Source organism: Thermobia domestica, chromosome 15 (assembly GCF_964235325.1).
Source record: "Thermobia domestica chromosome 15, izTheDome1.hap1.1, whole genome shotgun sequence".
NCBI lineage: Eukaryota > Metazoa > Arthropoda > Insecta > Zygentoma > Lepismatidae > Thermobia > Thermobia domestica.
In genome coordinates, this window is record NC_137468.1 from 136,551,037 (window position 1) to 136,571,951 (window position 20,915).

Here is a 20,915-nt window from a genome sequence, read left to right on the forward strand (position 1 = left end):
CAGATCTGGCACCACACGATTATCACATTTTCAGCTAGCTTAAAGAACATGTGGGTGGATAATGATTTGCCAACAATGAACAAACTCAAACGGTGGTTCGCCAATGGCTCCGCGACTAAGGATCGGATTTTTATCGGCAGGGAATTGAATTATTGGTGGAACGTTCGGACCATTGTTTATAGTGACTTGGTGACTATGTCCAAGAGTGGCAAGTGTTATTTGTGTCACTTTGCGTTGCAGTGGTTCTCAATACACTTCCCGTGATCATGTATAGCTTTTTCTTGACTGACTGATCCTCGTACATTCATTGTGTCTTACTCAGGCCCGTATTTACATATTATGCGCTCCTGTGCTCTAAATAATTTGCCGCCCCCCTGCACCAGTACCAAAGATAACTGATAAGAAAAATAATTGTTGACATTATTCACGGTTCAGTAATGGTTTACTTGCATCTATATTAATAATACAGTAAGCTGTCTGTCTGTAGCGCTTTTCAACTCGAGCACCATAATAGAGTGGAACACGAAAATCTAATATGTTTTAAAGCTCTCAGAGAAATTATTCAAATGATCTATTTCCAGGTCCCTAGGTCACACCTGAGCTGAGATATGGTGGTGCAAAGCTCCTGTAAGATTAACATGGGGCATTTTAAAAATAATCGAAAACGTCTAATGTTAGAGTTGAATTAATAGTTTTTTTTGGGGTTCCTGAGATGAATAGTGACAGTTTTAATCCAATTCAACTTGAGAGTCATACTTCACTCCCCAGGAAGGGGGCGAGATTTTAAAAGTAATCGAAAACGACAGATATTAGTGTTGAATTCATAGTTTTCGAGGTCGCTGAGTTTAACGGTATCAGTTTTCATGATGTTCAAGTTCATCCTCACCCCTTGGGGGGGGGGGGGTAGAAGAGGACGACTTTTAAAAAATAATCAGATAAGCTAGCTAATTAGTAACTACTGTAATTAGAGCAAATTAAACATATTAACATATTTTCTCGCTCTTGCTCGGGACTGCGGGATGCTAGTTTTAAATATTACTTAATTGTGAATCTTACAAAAACTCCAAAATTTTGCCGCCCCCTAAATTCTGCCGCCCTGTGCTCGAGTACAGAATAGCACTTACCTAAATACGAGCCTGGTCTTACTGCAGAAATAAATACGTATATACAAAATACTGGAAATAATTAGTCAACAAAATAATTCATTCAATATTGTGCCACTGTTGAATAGATGGTGAAGACCACATTGTTTTACTTCGAGTGTCGAATAGTGGTCGACGTTTTAACGTAAATGACAATCAGGTTGATACATTAAAATGCATTTACTACTATTTCTTTGTTACTAACAGATTTCAGCCTTATACAGAATATAGCAACAAAATCCAGTTCTTGGTATGTATGATAAATTACATTTTAGTGATGAATGGTCAATGTGAGCACACTAGTCGACAGTTTTATACCAGTGGTCTTTGCATGTCTTCCTAAACGAACGTCATATCTTCCGCGCGCATTTACCTACAAAATACCACATTTCATATGTGGTCAATAATATGTGATGTAGAGTACTACACATTTTTCTTATGCTAAAAGATATTCTACTATATAATGGTGTTTCTGTGTAATTAAAATAAAGTACCATAATTTTGTAATATACACTTGATTATTTCTTGCAGTATCTTGATGCATTAGATAAAAAGGATGTGAAGGAAACATGCAAGAAATATCATGGGAGACTCGTCAGATTATATGCAGATTTTGCAAGAGATAAATTACTTCCTTTTCTGCGTCGAAGTGATCAATATCCAATTCAAGAAGCATTAGATATTTGCAGAGAAAGATCGTTTTATTCTGAAATGGTGTATCTTCTTGGTATGTATTTTTCTGCACAATTGAATAAAGTAAATACCTTGCATTTTCTGTCTATTTCGCTCTTAAATTTCAAAAATTACGGATAGTTATGTACTATCATTAAAATGCCCTTTCTCTAGGAAACAATAACTTGACATAACATCGATTCTTTGGATGGTTTGAATGTCCCTATGTCCAAGCAAAGGATTTCAGTCATCCCATCTCAATATCATCCACACATTCGTAATATTTCCGTCTGCAGAACTTTGAGTGCCTCTGTGTGTCTGTCTCCTTGTCCCAACGTGCACGATTGAATTAATGTATAATTTGTCGTCGTATTTTACGAGAAGACATTTCAAGCCAGTTCTGCACAGTTTGAGGCAGATCATATTGTGCCTCATTCTTCTAGAAGATCTTTACGAAACAGCATGAAATGCATAAAGCCTTAAACGATCAGAAATGTGCTACTTACCTGTTACCCTTGAATAGGGTATTTAGAAGGAACAGCGGATCAAACCATGGCATGTACCAGCCTCACAACTATGGACCTATTTTCATGAAAGATTCTCACTATATTGACGAACTACGAAACACCGTGTCTGATGTGCTGGTAACATAAATACTCAGGAGTATATTCTTCTCTTATTTTTCACTGAAGCTGAAGACATTTTCAATTGTTTATTGAATATGCGTGGCCTGTCTCATCAGTGGAATGTGAATGTAATTTGTGAATATCTTTTTTCTATCTGCAGTTCTAGCACCCATTTCCACCCTCTTGTCAGTGTTAGTAAGGTTTCGTTATAGCTATTGTACTACCTACTGTGGGCAATAATTACCGTCCGTGAAATATTATTGGTATATAAGTAACAGTGTCGTTCGAGAAATGTATGTACGCATCATTTCGGGAATTGAATTATCGTGTGACGAACTACAAAAATTAATGTTTCCTTCCCCAGATCAAGTTGATTCGTTGAACAGTACATTACAACTCATAAAAATCCTACAATTTGTGTAAGTTGTAACGTAATAGTGAAGCTATTTAACAAGTTGTACGTTGCTACTTAATAACCACGTGTCTATAGACTATGTATTACATTTATTCTCTTAAAGTTTTGCACTTACATTTCGTTAAAATTTTTTGTATAATTAATCCACCAAGCAGTAACTTACTGTTTGAATAGATACCAAAAAATCTTTCTCTCTTTTTCTCTCTCTCTCTTTTGTTTCTTTTTCAAAATGACTGTGTTTTAGAACCTTACGCAGATTCCCCTTTTCAAGCCAGGGAGTGAAAAAGTGAATAGACTCCTCCAAACCGGCCAGATGGAAAATAATAACAATAAAATTGTTGGAAATTTAAAGATAGTTTCTTAGCAGAAACTAACAATATGTTACGGTTTTGATTATTATTATTGTTTCAGAAATTACCATCATATCGCATCATAATTTATTTAAGTTGCCTTTGTGAGTTCCAATGCGAACAGTACAACCAATAAATTATCTTTTCTCAAGTCGAAATATTGTTCCGAAGGTAAGATATCCCTCTATTTGGATTCCTAGGAGCGGGATCTCTTGGAAAAGATTCTTGGACGAGAAAGTACCAATGGACAAAATAGCGCTAGATTAGAAACGTGAAATACGTGCAGTGTTTTATTGAAGAAAACATAGGAAATCTTAAAGAAGTGCAACAAAATAATCTATATTTGGTAAGAATTCGTGAAATTAAAGTAGAAGGTAATGGGGAATTCAGGAGCGAAGCATAACGTCTGATTTGGTTTATGACAAGAGGAAAGTAATAGTGCAGGAGTAACTGAGTAAGCGTCTGATAGAGAAAGTACCCAAAATTTTGTTCGTTGTTGATATATATTGTTAGTGTAGAAGAAATTGTAATCGTTCTTCAAACTAATATAAACTATAGTCGAGATCTTTTAACTGGGTTAGTCTTACCTGGAATAGCGAAATTGAATAAAATGGATCTTTTTAAATCGCACCAATTATAATTTTATTTCCAACTAAGTATTTTTGGTTGTAATACTTAATCACCATCGTCGCACCGACAAATCTAATTAATTACAATTACGCACCAAATAGAATTTTAACTACATTTGCAATTCAACGTAAGATTGCATAGAATAACCGCTAATTGCTATTTACTCCCTACTCCAGGACATGTGTGTAACATTTAAACGTACTCAGACCACAAATACAGTTCATTTCCCAACAGTTGTTTATAGCGTTATGATGTTACGACTCAAAGGAAAAGAAATGGATTTATTAGTGATACAGACATACACACGAACCACTGTTCATACAATTCAGAACCTAGGGGAAAACTATGAGAAAATTAAAGAAATTAACAAGGAGAAAGAGATGCAAGCGTAACTATAATGGGAGATAATAATTAAAACTAACCTGAATAATGTTTCTTTCATGTATTTTCCAACCTATATTTCAAATACATTTCCGAGGCGCTTCGTAATGGGTTATGCTTAAGAGTTTCTTCTATACTGGTCTTCACAGTTTTTTCTTTTTCTTTTCTTTTCTTTTCCTTTCTTTTTCTTTTTTTTTTTTTTTTTTTTTTGTAACAACAGTAGTGTGTACGTATACATTTTTTAAATATAGTATAATTTTGTTAATTCACTAATACCTTAATGAAACCTGGTTCTATATTTCTTGAATCTAGTCCTGTAATCTTCTAAGTTGCATATAATTATGTTTTCTAAACCCTGTGTACAGTCAACGGCAAAAATATATACCCATACCCGACTGCTATTGCCCAATTAGGTCGAGTGGTTTCGCAAACGCTTGGACAGATGCAACCCAACTTACACCTAACATTTCAATCAGGAGACTACAATTGGTAAGTCTGTGGAGTTAATGGCACAGCTTTTCCTGTAGAGTTAATGAACGAAGAAATTTCTTTGTGATTTGGAAGGTGGTGTCCAATGAGTTCTATATATTAATGATATAATTCGTTGTGTGTATAATGTATTTATTATTTCACTACATACTGCATGTAAGAAAAAAAGAAAAAAAAAACACTGGTTTTACATGAGAATGTCAAAACTAAATAAAAAGATTAATGGATAAATATAAATATACAGATTGATTAGATAAAAAATCTTTACAATTTTCTTTCTTTCTTAACTTGTCAATCGAGCTTGCTTCAATTAGGAAAAAATCTCATGAATAAAAGTGATTCAGAACTTACACAAGCTCCACTGTGTTGCAAAGATGGTTGTCTACACCTTATTTAAAATATATCAAATTTTGTAGAGTAACAATTTCGGAAGAATAATCCCTCTGTGTTCTGGAAGCTACGTTATCTGCTGTACCATTTCATAACCTTTTGTGATAGAATGATAAACGAAACGAATTTTGCTATCACATCAGGTTTCCTGAACACCATGATTATTCTGTCTGAATATATATGGAATGTAATGTAATATTTGTACCACTAAGCCACAATTGATTTTATTTCAGGTCGTATTGGAAACACCAAGGAAGCACTTGATTTGATAACACGTGAATTAAATGACATTGAGCAAGCTATTAACTTTTGCAAAGAACACGACGATATGGAACTGTGGGAAGATCTCATTAGCTACTCCTTAAGTAAACCAGGTATGTTGTCCGTTTCTTCTTTTATAATGTTATCGGTGTGTTATCTTTAATCTGCAGAACTTCGTATTCTGAATATTGTTCTAAGTGTCCACAATCGTAAGAGATATTAAGAGTGTAAATAAAGGCTTAAGAATGTTAAAATATCATCCGAAAATCCGAATATGAGAAAATAAGTATAAATTATAGAAAACTTGAATGCACTATCTCTCTCTTCCCGATACACTAGTGCTGCCGTAGATTGTAGAACCGAGGAAGAGATTTTGTTTCAGATGGAAGTTATGTCCATCAGGTATGACAGTCTTCCCTGATAGAAAATTCCTGATCCTCTAGGTTGAGGATTGAGCAAAGGATTCAACAACCCTTTCTTTTAAAACAGAATATGTGCATATGGGTGTAAATCTGAATTGGAGATAATTTTATGTGTCCCCATTTTCATCTCATGTATTTGGAAGTGCATGCTCCGTACTAATTTTACATATTGCAGTTCATAATGCTGCATCTGTACAAAATAGAGAGATTCAGGTTGAAGTCGCGATAAATACGTTTCATGTTGATTGAAATAACAAAATTCCATGATTTCGTCACGCCGGTCTCTGTCCCCACCCATCCTTATGTTGAAACAGCTGTTGATCAATTTCCGGCGCAGTTTCTATTTCTCTGAATAGCTGTGTGAGACTGAAGTGCTCAACGAAATCATATATATATATATATATATATATATATATATATTAAATTCATATATATGTCCCGTAATGTTGAAATAATGACTCTCCTTGTATGTTTTTGTGCACCTGATTTAGACGAAAGCGCTTCAGCAAGCAATAGCAGCACTACTACAGTCGTGTGAGGGATAGGGAAGAACAACGTTACTTACGTTCATTTTATACACGTATTTTTATGAAGTACTACAATAAATTAAAATAAATAGTAAAATTCTGAAAACTAATGCTAATAATGATCCCTGTGATATATAATTATACTTACATGCAATCCGGTTAAACAGGTATTGGATTGCTTTCGAAAAAATAATATGCTGTCCTCGTGATGTCTTTCAGTTTGTAGTTGTTCCTGATTTGTTAAAACAAAACCACGCTGGTCCCCATGACTGCAGTCCACCATAGTCCTTGACTGAAGAAAGAAGGAGCAAGATCAGAAAGGTGCAAAAAGCGTTTGATGAGATTGATACAAAAATGTTGAATCCCCAGGTACCAAAGTTTCTGTAGAGTTGACTGCCAATATATATATATATAATATGAAAAAGATTCTAGTATTTGACGAGGAACTTACTAAGACATTTACGCTTAAAACAGATGAAGGACATTTGATATAAAGCTTATCTACCGAAGTTCGATTGTCAATAAAATAATATATATAATATATAAATATAAAGATCAGTAAGTGAGTAAACAAGAAAAGTATTATTAGATTTATGGAGGAGATCGCTAACTCGAGATTGTTCTCAAGAGAGAGATAGAGAGAAAAGCAGAATATAAATTAAAGTTTCAAGAGAGGTTTATGAATCATACTGTGAAAACTGTTTGTATTTATTGTTTGCATTTTATACTGCATTTGTAGTCTATGTTCAGTATTTGAATACGGTATTTGTTCGTTATTTCGATAGTCAATAATTAATGTTCAATGTTTCGTATTTAATACGTTCAGTATTTCTAGTACTTGCATATATCTAAGAAGAAAACATACAATTTAAAAATACGTTGTAATTACTTATTTCATCAAATCTTCAAATAAGTTTTTTCAAAATCTTATACATATTACGTATGTTATGGTTCAATGTAACAACGGTCCCCTCAGGTAACACCGTCTTTTTCTAATAATATATATTTTTATTACTCTATTTGCTCGAGTTCCCGGGACTCTTTCACTATCATTTTGTGGTACCTGTATAAGATTCGACAGCAAACACTATTATAAATGCAAAGGAACAAGAGTTTGGCAAAAATGTGTACAATAAAATAATGCATGAAGTTTGGGTATATTACACTTCGTGGCCTTTCTTCTTAAAGAAGTTATTTTGGAATTCAGTTCATTTCTAAGAAGATATACTCAGATATTGCTTTACTAATGTAACTATTATCGATGCATTCGTTATATAAATTATAAGGTTAATTAAAAAAAAAAAGAAAGAAAGAAAGACCGTCATGATGGAATGCCTTGGTTATACTGTTAATATTTAAAAAAAAAAAAAAAAAGTTTACATAACATGTTGTTCGGGTAATGCTAAAAAGCAATAATAGGAATAAAGTTACATTAGGAATATTTGGTGAATCTCTTGCTGCCACTTTCAAGTTTTGCCACGAAGTGCTTGCAAATTATCAGATTTTCACAGATATATGCATTAAAAACATAGGAATGGATGATACATATCATGACTAAGGCAGAGGAATTCAAAAGAAAAGAAAAGAACCCGTAATAGTCCTTGTGAATCGAGAAAATACCAGGCGCGCTAAAGAAATAGTTAATGACGCTATAAAGAAAAATATAGGTATTGTGACTATTCAATAAAAATTGAATATAAGCAACATACATCTTCTGTAGAAGCACAGATAATAAAAAGAGCATTATATGGAACAGGTTTTAAGAATAGAGTGAAGTGAAAAAGGGAATTTTTATATTAAAAATCAGATATTTAAAAGTGAGCACAAATGATATCGCAGAGCCAATCAAGGAGAAAATCCAAGCAAGAGATGGACCATATTTTGCGAACCAACAACTAGTAAGAAAGTAAGTGTATAAATAGGAAAAGAAAGTATACATTACTCTTATAAGAGATGGACCATATTTTGCGAACCAACAACTAGTAAGAAAGTAAGTGTATAAATAGGAAAAGAAAGTATACATTACTCTTATAATGGTAATATATAGCAGTGAAAGTGGACATAAAAAAAAAAAGGACGAAAGATAAAAACTAAGAAATTTGAGAGAAGTATAATTAGAAGATTATACAAACCAATAAAATATTAGATAATAAAAGAATAACAATGAATTTAGTGAAATTTTGGGAAAGAAAAATACAGTAAAATTTATAAATTCAATGCTGATGAAAGATAGTAGAATACCTTAAAGAGCAATGAAAGAAAAAATTTACTTCACTGTAAGAGAGAAGGATTACAGTGGTACTGTAAGAAAGCAGGTGAATGGATGATTTGAGGATGGCTTTAGGAAGATAGGAATCCAGTCATGTGAAGGAAATATCCAAAATCGAAAAGAAATGAGGTTACAGAAGAAACTAAGGCTCACACAGGGCTGTGAAGGTAGTTGGTAAGGAAAGTTTTCAGCATCTTACCCGTGACATATTTTGTCATCAATCTGTAAAAGTAATTCGTATACCTCCATTTTTTTTTTTCGGACTTTAAACCATAAGAAGTATTCCTAAAGCTGAAAGAGGATTGATCCCTAACTTCTGATTCAAAAAGTTTTGTATAAATTTGATAATTTCATGTAACACATGATTTCCCAAAATCTATTGAAGAATTTGAAGCTTAAAAACATAACGTGATAATTATGCCTGCACTACTGTATGGTTGCGAAATATGGTCTGCGGTGACCGATGCGCACGCACGTCGAATACATGTCTTCAGATCATCAATGTTCGTCTGTTCTGTGGACATCGCACGATCGTTAACAAAACCCCAGAAAAAAAAAAAAAAAAAAAAATCAAGTGAGGCTAGGTCAAAAGATCTTGGAAACCAGCAAATAGGATCTCCACGCCCAATCCATATATTAGGTGTACGTTCATTTCAACGACATTCGGTTTGAATAGAGGGTTAGTGAAGAAGATAGAATTTATTTTTGGGACAATGAATCATTGCAGAAAACTGCATCTTGATATCTTGTGCTGTTCTTCCTCTATGGAAATTACTATTGAAACTGGAAGTAATATTTAATTTTAACCACTTCCGGTTTTTCGATAGTCATGGTACGTTTCCTTAAGACACTGAATTATTTGCTGAAAATGCTTGTCGTTATCTGTTGCTTTTTTTTTCCTGGGGATAAAGTTGAAACTGAAAATAATAAATTTGAACCACTTTCGGTTTTAATAGAGACTTATTGGAGAAGATGGTACCATTATTGGGACCCTAAAGCTATTGGAGAAAACAGCATTTAGCTATAACTTACCATTTTTGCTCTATGGAAATCAGTATTGAAACCAGAAGTTGCTCATTTGAACCATTTCCGGTTTAAACAGAGAGTTAATTAGAAAAATGGCATTTATTTTTGGGACAGTAAGTCTATTGTAGAAAACCGCATATCGATATCTTTTACTGTTCTTCCTCTGTAGAAATCAATATTGAAACGGGAAGTAATATTAAATTTTAATCACATCGGTTTTTGGAGAGTGTTGTGAGTAGTCATGATATGTTGTCTTAAGACGCTGAATCGTTTACAGAAAACAGCTTCTGGCTATAAGTTACCATTTTCGTTTTATGGCGATAAACGTTGAAACCGGAATGGCTAATTTTAACCACTTCCGTTTCGAATAAAAGCTTAATGGAGCACATGAAACCTATTCCTGGGACGCGGAATCGATTGCGTAAAACAGCATCTTGGTAGCAGTTACAGTTTTTGATCTACAGAAAGCAGTATTGAAACCGGAAGTAGTAGTGAATTTGATCCACTTTGGTTTTGGTAGAATGTTGTGGATAGTCATGATATGTTGTGTTGAGATGCTGAATCGTTCAAAAACCGCTTCTTGCTATCTGTTACCATTTTTGTTTTATAGCGGTAAACGTTGAAACCAGTATTAAAAAAATAATAGTAAATTTAGACCACTTCCGGTTTTGGTTGAGACTTGTGAATAGTCTTAATAGGTTGTTTTAAGACGCTGAATCGTTTGCAAAAAAAGAAAGAAAGAAAAAACACCTCTCTCTCTCACTGTTTTCATTTTGAAGTAACAAATTTGAACCACTTCTGGTATGATTAGAAAGTTACCATAGCAGATGAAATCTATCGTTGGGACACTGAATTGATTGCAAAATACCGCATCTCGATGTATCGTACCGATTTTGCTCTAATACCTGTGACATGGACGGATCGACGGACAAGGCTGTTCTATAAGACTTTCGACAATTATGAGTAACATAGTTTGGAAATCTAAAATTGGAGGGCGTTAGGTCGGGTGACCGTAGAGACTAGGACAGGAATGTCTGTTCATTCTCGCTGGAGACTGATCCGTTGAGTTTTCCTTACAGAGGCATCTTCTAGTATGATCTGGCTATACCAGCCAAATGGAGTTGGCACTTCGTACATCTTTGTTGAAAGTATTGTTGCACTTTGTGACCAACTGATATACATGAAAGTAAAGCACAGCATACGCTTTCTCAACTGATGTCGCCTTCATTATTCACTGTTCAGTGCTGCGCTCTCATGGCAGAAATCTGATGATACGTGCCTGGAAGAGGTGAAAACTTTTTGAGTCTTTCTACATTATTATAAAGTTTCGTGACAATATGTCGAATAATATGGTAAATTCATAAAGCCACTCCATCATTTTTAATAATTCGATATGGGGACCAACTTAAGAGTGAATAAAGTTTGATTATTCAGGGATTGGACTTGTAGTGTAATGGTTAGTGTATTAGCGTGATAACTGAGGTACGGATTGGATTTCCAACTCAATCTCGCACTTCTTCGCTCCTTAAATATTCATTGAATTTACATTTGGAGTGGGTATGGTGCAAGGAAAATCGGTTGATTCCTCCTACTTCTTCCGATAGTAGTATTAGATTGTTTTAAAATCCTTTCGATGAGAGAGATTAATAACGAAGATTTTGAAAATACGCTGTAGAAATTGTAATCTAGGCGAGGATTGTTTTGTAAAATTGGTATTTGGAATATCTTTGGAATATAAAATAAGTTCATATTTTTATTAATTTCCTGTGTATCAGATATGTTTCTGCAATCGAGGTTACTCAGCTACGTATATTTTATTTTATTTTTATTTTTATTTTTATTTCTATTTTTATTTTTATTTATTTATTTATTTATTTATTTTTATCCATGACCTATTTAGTTTTACAGTCATTCTGCTGAGTTTTGGAAAGCTGTAGCCGTTATGTTCTGGAACTTGTTAAAATTTATTGCTTTGTTAACAATATAAATGTTGGTACCAATATAGAAGTTCCAGAAAGGTATTAGAACACCACAAATAGAAGAAATAGATTACAGCTCTTTCAAATAAGGTATTCCAAACACTTAGTTTCTATCCTTTACTGAAGAAAATCATTTGACCTCGCGTTAGTATGCATTGCGGTCATCTCGTTTTGCCTCGTTATTTCAGGCATAATATGTATGATGCTTCGTATTTCTCATTTCTGTCATACTACTGCAACGATAACGCTCGTGTAAATCCAGCTTTAGGGCAAAAAGTGCTTTCAAATGTTGCACCAACTAGAAGAGAAAGAAAAGGAAAAGAAAGTATTTTAAAATGTACTAATTAGTATTTATTTATTTATTTATTGTCCTTCAACGGGGAATAGAATCTCCAATTACAAAAGGTACATAATATAGATAGTTTATATAATATTTATATTATTATACATAATAGTAAATATAAGAATACTAACGAAATTCCTGTAGATACTTGACAACGACAATAATAACTATCGTAAGAGTATAAAGCCATTAAACGTGAAGAGTATTACAAGTAAAGGAACCATTAAAAGTCAAATAATTGTTTTACACATGTATATGCAAATACATGTATTCACATTCTAATACAATATTTTTTTTAACTTCTTTGTATACAGAGACAGAGGTAATGCTAAATCTAGATCTTTCTTTAATACTGATATGCTGTAAACCTACTGTACATTCTATATAATGATGGCCCTTATACATTTCAGTTCTTGGAACATCTACAGTCAACATATGTCGCTTACGTAGATAGTTTGGTCTAGCATTGAGTCCAATTTTTTGTAATATTGATTTGTTTATTGATTCTTTCAAGTTTGTATGTTGATTTCTGTCGTTTACTTTTCTGTATGGCAATGAATTACGGTACCTATGTACTTGTTTATTTATTATAATGAAGACATAACAAGTTAGAACGCCGAAATACAAGGTCACATGTCAGTTTGCTGTTGTATATAAGGTAAAATATAAAATATATTGGAGATTTAGCTACTCTAGCTAATGTATAATTATTTATGCAATAAATAACGTAGAATAGTGGGGATATTATTTATTCCAAGAGTGAAAATAACGAACTGTGTGGCAAATATATATGGTTATACTACCTGATGGCTATACGTACCAGTCTACATTCGCAAGGAATTGTTTTTCCGCTGTATCTATATCTTTTGTCATTCATTATATATGAATTGCCGTACTTTTATCGATAACATATGCATGATACTGATATTACATTTACCCAAAAGTCAGCTTGTAAAGGAAACCTGATTAACGTGTAAAATGTACGCTATGTTTTGCTTCTCTGCTCCAACTTCTATCACCCACCCACCTTATCCTCTTTCTTTCCGCTTCTGCTTTTTCTTACGTTCCAGTGACTGCCTTTCATTAATGCTCTATTGATAAGTCCTTCACTCTAGCCGTTTCTTTTGAATACTTTTTTTCAGATTTCATAACATTTTTGCTACAGAAAATTGGAACATTCATTGATCCTCGTATGCTTGTACAAAGGATTCAAATTGGTATGGAAATTCCTGGCCTAAAGAGATCACTAGGAAAAATGATGTGCGATTATAACTTGCAGGTAATGTATAGTTAAAAATTTTGAGTGCTTTGTAGTGAAAATATGATATATTGAGGTTTACGATGCAATAATATTCTACGGTTGTTTAAATCGAGTCACACTAATGCATATTGTATCATAATTTTAAAATTACATAGTTTCTAATTCAAAATCGTTTGCAATTAAGACGTTCTGTTCTACAATCACTAACTAAATGTTTGAAGTACTAATATAATAACTTAGGTCTCCTGTAGTTTCAAACGCTGTTTTGCATCCTCCATCTAGAGCTCTAAATGTGATTTCGAAAGACAAATCTATCTATCTATTGTTTCTATCCATTTCACTTTGTGAATTGAAATGTATTTTGGTCATATAAATAGGCAATAAATAATTAATATTTCCCTGGAATGGGGTATGTATAAAGAATTTATAATACAGAGTTGTTGATGAGAAGCGAATAGCTGCCATAGCAGCAACAATTATCCCTACAGCTAATATAGATAATTTGCCAAATAACGGGTAACAAACATGTTTGAATATGAAACCAATAAAAATAATAATAATAATAATAATAAAAGAAAAACATGCTGTAGTATTCGATAGTACTCCTGGTATAGTCTTAGAGGACTACAGTGCAGCCCACTTATAACGAATTTCAAGGGACCAACACAATGAGTTCTTTATATCCGAACTTCGTTATAAACAAACTCATGTATTTTTCCGAATTAAGGAAAAACAAAGGATTAGGTAACAAGCAGATATGTACAAAAATGAATGTACAGTAGTATAGCATTACATCTGAAGAATAATTTTATTAATTGGGTTGTTATCAAGCCTATCATACATATTGCAGTTTTCCTACCTGTTCAAGCACCTTGAAGAAGTCTGTAATTTTCTTCTGAACCATGTCTGCTGCCACTGTTCGTAGCACCGCCGCCTCTACTTTCTCAAATGCCCGAAATGCATTATCCGGCACCGTGTTGCTGTGTTCGAAAAGATAGCATTGCAAGTTTTCCAAACTTTGGACCACTTCTTTGAAACTCACGGGTTTCACATTTTCCACTACTTCCTCATCATCGGAATCTGCTTCATCTTCCTTCGTAACCTCCCGCACGCTTTTTCCACTTTGCTTTTGTTTGCCATCTTTCAATCTAGCGATGCACAAACACGAGTTAAAAATCAGCTTGCGACGTGTTCCTACCGTACAGCTACCGAAAAATACACCTCACTATCTCTGCACGTCTAACACAATGAGCTCCAGTGAGAACAGAGATTTATTTTTAACCTTAACTTTGAACTCTAGTGGACGCGCGTTGACGGAAATATCTGCACCCGGGGTGATTTCTGCTGTTATCCGAGTGGAAGGGGGAGGAGTGAGTCATGCCTGGCTTGCACAGCAACAACAGCTATGAAAAGCAGTATTGCGGTACCTAAGTTATCCACGAGCAGAAGAAAAGAAAACATTATCCCGTTCTGAAAACTTTGCTATAAGTGATCTTTACGGAAAATATTGTTCGTATATACGGCCATTTCTTCCATGTTTTAAATAGGCAGTGTGACGGGGATTTAATTTATGTTCGTAATATCCAATAATTTGTTATTTCCGAATTTGTTATAAATGGATTGCACTGCATTAGTGGCCGTTACAGACAAAGTACAAGTTATAAACATTACTTATGCTTCTCGAATTAGTGATACAGAGTTCGTATTTAATTAAACGGTGAAGATTGTGTTCAAAAACTTATTAGTACAAGTGGACTGTCAATTCAAGGTATATTTGTACCAGTTCGAAGATATCTCACCTGCAACGAAAGTTACGTATATTATCAAATGTTTTGCGTGCCGTACCAAATGATTTATTATTGAATGGTATAAGTATGGAAAAGTAGCAAGTACGATAAGGTCTATCTATACCTGTAGGATGTAAACGTCCAGATTTACAACACGTTAGATTTTTTTGACGAGATGTGTATGTGCTATTTGACAACCCAAATAACCAAACACTTTTCCTATCTTTTCCTTTAGAATATGATGGTATTCATTACAGTATATTCGTTTCTAAGGATGATATGGAATATCTGAAATGTAATTTATACGGACATGCTGCAGGAAATTGTTACATTGTACCACAAAAGTCTTCAGTTTCTAATGAGAATTAACATCAAATTACGTTAGCTGATATTATTAGTTCTTCCCAACAGGCAGACGAGTTTCGACCATATATAATTTCGTAATGTCTCCCTTAATATTCAAATTCCATTGCCACAGCTATTTTAATCGTATCTGATCAAAAGACTATTCGATCCTGGCAACTTAAGGCTCTAATTCTTCTAGATCTTCAAACCAGAGAAAACTACAGACCCATTGTTCTTACGATTTTCGTCTGGAAACTCACATGCTCGCAGGTGAACAATTACTCGGTATGTTCTTTTTTGAAATTAGATTCTTAAACAGAATTTAGAGTGGGTTTCGATTTTTCCCATGTAGAAGGAAACGTGTCACTCTTAGCTCATCATCATCAGAAACTCCTTGAAAATTATGCCGCTGTTGTTTGCTGATCACCGACACCCTCGCAGTTTTCTTCTGCGTTGTGGCTAGCTTTACAACCACTTTGCAGCGAATCCTGGGACTATGTGCCCATGGGACATTAAAATCTATGTCTTTCATTGACTACAAATAAATATGGCTTTCCGTTTGTTTGCAGCATGATTTTTCTGTTTCACTTTAATTGTTAACTTCATCAACACTCGATCTTATTATCATACACCGAACTGTACACAAAATCTCATAGTTTTATCAAGAGTACTGAGCATTGCTAGAACAGTACCTCGGTTACATTGTAGACTATGCGTATAGCTGCAAAGATATGAATCCTGTAGACGGGGAAAGCTCTGAATTCAGTCTGTTTTATCTGTATTCAGTATTCACTGCTGGATTAACAGCAGTGAAATTTTTCGTCGACCACTCGCCTCAGCTTTCGCCTCATCCAGTGCTTATTTGCATCGACTTGGAAAGCGTTCTTGTAAGCCTTGAGAATATCTTCGGTAAGTTCGCACTTGTTATACACTTCTAGTCACAAGAACCTAAACTCCCTTCCAGAAAATAAGTAAAAAAAAAAAAAAAAACCCTCTTACATCCCTAGGAATTCCCTTTAGGTCTGCATCATTATCTCTGCATTTTTGCCACAGTCAGGGGTGGAAATTGAACGATAATATTGCAGTATGTATATGAAAATTTCGTTGTAAATATACAAAATAGCTACAATGTAGGAAATTACGGTAATTTTAAGTCGCAAATTTGATATATTTATATTCTTAGTCTAGAATGACTCAGAGAGCGGTGGAAATAGGGGAAATATGATAACCACAAATAGATTACAATGATCAACCATCTACTTCACGTGATTTCGTAATTATTTCACTGCCAATTCGAGTGTCCCCAAATCCCTTTCTCAGATTACTTTCCTTGGAGCGAAAACTAAGGACTAATTTCTGAAAAACCCACCGAAATCAGCAGAGTAAAAGCAAAAATATTTGAATACATTTTGATGTGATTCATCCGACCCGTCTTTTGTGTAGGAGGTTGAAGGGAAACTTTTTTTTTTTTTTTTTTTTTTTTTTTCTCAAGGTGTGTTGAATATTTCAAGAAACAGTAAAATTACATTTTCTTGTAGTGTCAGTATTACAAACTAAATGAAAATAAACTAGAACCTGAATGAATTTTGATGTGTATCAGGTGAGTTACCTTTCTTTCTTTCTTTTTTCCCTCCTCAAACTGGGCACTTAAAACGATATTTTTTTTCAGGAAAATAGATAAAGGCTTTTGAAATTTATTTTCTGATAAAGTTCTTCAGCAAGTAACTCTGTAAATAGTATTCAAAATAAACATACAAACACGGTTGGAAGAATCTTTAAAATTATGAATCTTCATAAAAAAATTATATATATATATATATATATATATATATATATATAATGATTTGTTTATTTCTGTCTCGTGCGTGGGGTCACTGGACTGAGTGATGGACAAACACTATGATTGTGGGTGTTCTCATAGTTTCTCTCGTTTTCTCAAACTTTGTTATTATATCATTATCATCCATCTCATTATCACAGTCTCCTGTACCATCGGTGCATAATAGTAGAACGTTAAACTAAACAAACGTGTTCCCCTAGTTTTAAATTAAATCCCCCAAAATAAAACTATTTTAAGCTAAATTTCATGGCAATTCTACCTTTTGCCAGGAAGGGAAATTTGGATATTTAAAATGCAAGATTGCTGCTGATATTTCATATGTTAAACCTTATCTGACGACTGAAAGAAAGATAAGGTTCGTGTAACAATATTCCTTATTAGAATTTCAGTAACTTACATTTATGTATGTTTACGTCACTTCGCATTTAATAATGATCCCACTTGCATCGATTAAGACAAATAAGAAATTTTGCACTTTGTTTCTCGTTCCTTTGCTTTTCTGAGGTAGACCAATATTAAACTAAAATCCACAATTGCATTTATGTTTAACTTAAATTGTTTGACATTTAAGTTAAACATAAAATTAACAATTTGTTTGTTTAATTGCCTTCGAGTGATGTATGTACATTCTTTATATTGCACGATTTAATGCAATGCATGTTCCTGTGTAAATCTAAAATACACTTTCCAACCATGGGATCATCCAAACTTAACATTTTAACATTCTTTCGTGAAGTCATTAAGATTCTTTTTCTGTCATGAAATTATCTTACATGATACTGCAGTATTGTAATAATAATAATAATAATAATAATAATAATAAAATAAAATAGCTTAAGGAAAACGCGAATTGCACACTTCACTCCGATCCTTCTGCATGAACTAGTAGGAAAAGAAAATTGCTCAGTGATAAAATAGTTGAATGATAAGCTGTGTGAAAAATACGAAAATGATACAACTCAAGATCGGTTGTTGAACTCTTCCAACGACCTACAAAAAATATTTTGAGAAATCTAAAGTAAAGGAAGAGGATATTAAAAATTGATAATGTGTCAATATATATATATATATATATATCTACATCAGGAATCAACAAACTTGAATATTTTCGAGATTTGATTGCTCTTAGTTTTAACGAGCGAAGTCATAACAAGGTTCTATAGATTGAGCTCTTAACTGTCAAATGAAAACATGCTATATCACAAATAATGTGCGTAGAAAAGAAAAGAAAGAAATAAACGTTATTTTTATGGCGTTATTTTCTTTTAAACTTTGTAGCTATATTTGCTTGATGAAGTTACATTTTTAAAATATTTTATTTATCTGAAAATATGTTATATGAAATTTAAAGTGGAAAATGCATTTGAATAAAATCATGTTGTTCTGTAAAAGGTGATAGTGGAAAAGAGTATGGTTTTAAAGGATTGAGATATATATATATTTTAGTTTAACATTAGTGTACGCGTATATATATATATAAAGAGCTTTTTTTTTCAAATATACTTTATGGGTACAGTCAGTTTAACTTCACAGTTAATTTAACCTAACTTAATCTATGTACAAGGATAATGGATGAGTTAATGGATGAGTTAAGTGATTTCATCACTTCCGCTCTTAACTTAAGTGCAAAGATCTAAAATCACAATTTTCAGTTCCAAACAATACGTCTGCTAAGTAAAGAAAGGACAGATCATTGTGTGTTGTACTTCTATTTTCATGGAAATGTGTTGCCCCTCTTATTTGATATGTTTGCTCTCTTAAAGTTCCCTCATTCAGAAATTTGCAATTTTCTCTTTATTTATAAGCCAATTCAAAACATAACGAATGTAAGTTCTATATGTACCTCACATCTTTGGAACCTATCGGAAACAAATGAACAAAAAAGCGCTAGAAACAACAACGTTCTATAAAGAAGAGCGTTGACAGACCAGATAATTGAAATTACGCTGAAATACTGGAAGATTACACGTAACGAATATCCGTGTATAAACTCTTGAGTTGTGATTGTGTTTGGTCTTGATTTTAACATTGCGGTTTCGCCAATATTTGGCAACCACGGACTCCCTCATTATTTAAACTCACACTAGCGAACGTCTACTTTCTAATAGAGAAGTACAAAGGGTAGATTTAACAGAATGAAGAATCATTTCTTATCAAATCAACACAATAATTTTACTTCACATTCTGAAACTTACAGGATTGTTTTGTTACCTGTGGACACCTTGATTGAATATAACGAATTTTAACACTTGGAAGCAGCTACATTTTACTAGCTGGTGACAGGAAAGCGATGTCTTACCTTTCTTGTTACGATATGAACATATCTAAAGTGTAGCGTATAATATCCACTACTTGGTTATTTGTTTTATACCTGATAAATGAGAGCACGAATTAGTTATTAGTTTGTAATTCATTGTTCTCTTACATTACACACCTAATGTAGAAGTCTCAATTCTTATTCTGTATGTAAGTTTATATAGGTTGGATTACTAAATTATGTCCAAACTATAGCAGGTGATACATAATAATTATTATTTATTTTCTAGGTGTCAGTACAAGAGGGCTGTAAAAAGATTCTTGTCTCAGATTATTTCAATCTTCATGCGAGGTTAGCAAGAATGCATCATAAAGGAATTCTAGTCCAAGGTAAGTCGTTCAGCCATTTGTAGTATTATCAACTGGCCTTCAACTCAAATTGAACAAGCTCAAATTCTCTTTTAAATCCGATTTAAACTACACGATGAGCAAGACAATACGTTGATTGTAAAAATTAATAACATGTAACAGTTTCGCCAACTACCCACTTTATACACAAGTAGAGAGAGTGTAATAATAAATACACATCAGGTAGGTAACACACAGGTAATGAGGTAATGACGTCTCTTATATACTGTATATCTAATCTGTTATTACCCGTATTTATAGCAGGGTGGATTGATTTAAATCAGTCTGATTTAAATCGAGATTTAAATCACTTGATTTTTTAAAATAAAAATCGTTGATTTAAATCAAATTCCGAAATAAATTAATTTAAAGTGAAAATAAGTAAAATCCAGCCTCTGTTGTGTTATTTCAATTATGGAAGATAATCATAATACAATAAGATGCAAATGAATGTACAGCACAGTATGAAAACGAGTGTTTCATGCAGAGGATGATTAGGGAAAATCCCGTTTTGAACGGGTAACAGAGGAATTCTGCTTTCTTATCTCCGTAACATAAGGTTTTTAAATTGTTAACTATTCCAACGAGAAAATCACCATGGACATTTAAGACGAAAATTCTTTTGTGTGCGCGTCTGTTTTTGTTCCCAGATAATAGGGGCGTATTTATAAAGGTGTCCGACTCCCTCTCCAAAACTTAAATCTTTTTTAGGTTTTATAACTAGGCGAAATTTGCGTATTTTATATGTATTTCGTGCCGCAAGCTAGTTCCAATTTTTTTTTAGGTATGCCCCTGCCAAATATGAGTAACTTTTGTGAAAAAAAAAGTATCGTGTTGATAAACTTCGCCGTACTTTTTCCTTAGTGCTTAAGAAACATTGTTTGGGATTAGAGATGCAAAATAGCCGATTTTTTTGAATTGATGTTTTTTTTTTCACATACAAAGGGAAAAAACGGAAATTTTGGCTTTTTTCATTTTCATGATTTTTCTATCTAAATAGCTTTCTTATAGTATACTCTAGAGCTAAACAAGATTTCATGACCTAAATGCCATATTTCCCTCTAGAATTCACCATCATGATGGATGGAGCTCATGT

General features: G+C 33.3%; 1 protein-coding gene across 2 annotated transcripts in view; it reads left to right on the plus strand.

Moving 5' to 3' along the window:
• lt (vacuolar protein sorting-associated protein light) overlaps positions 1–20,915 on the plus strand; it is a 132,269-nt gene that overhangs the window by 80,111 nt on the left and 31,243 nt on the right. For both annotated transcript variants that reach the window (XM_081740168.1, XM_081740167.1), the window contains exons 13-16: positions 1,674–1,869; positions 5,329–5,469; positions 13,065–13,201; positions 19,702–19,801. In XM_081740168.1, the coding sequence (XP_081596294.1) occupies positions 1,674–1,869; positions 5,329–5,469; positions 13,065–13,201; positions 19,702–19,801 (574 nt within the window). The remainder of the gene's footprint in view (positions 1–1,673; positions 1,870–5,328; positions 5,470–13,064; positions 13,202–19,701; positions 19,802–20,915) is intronic.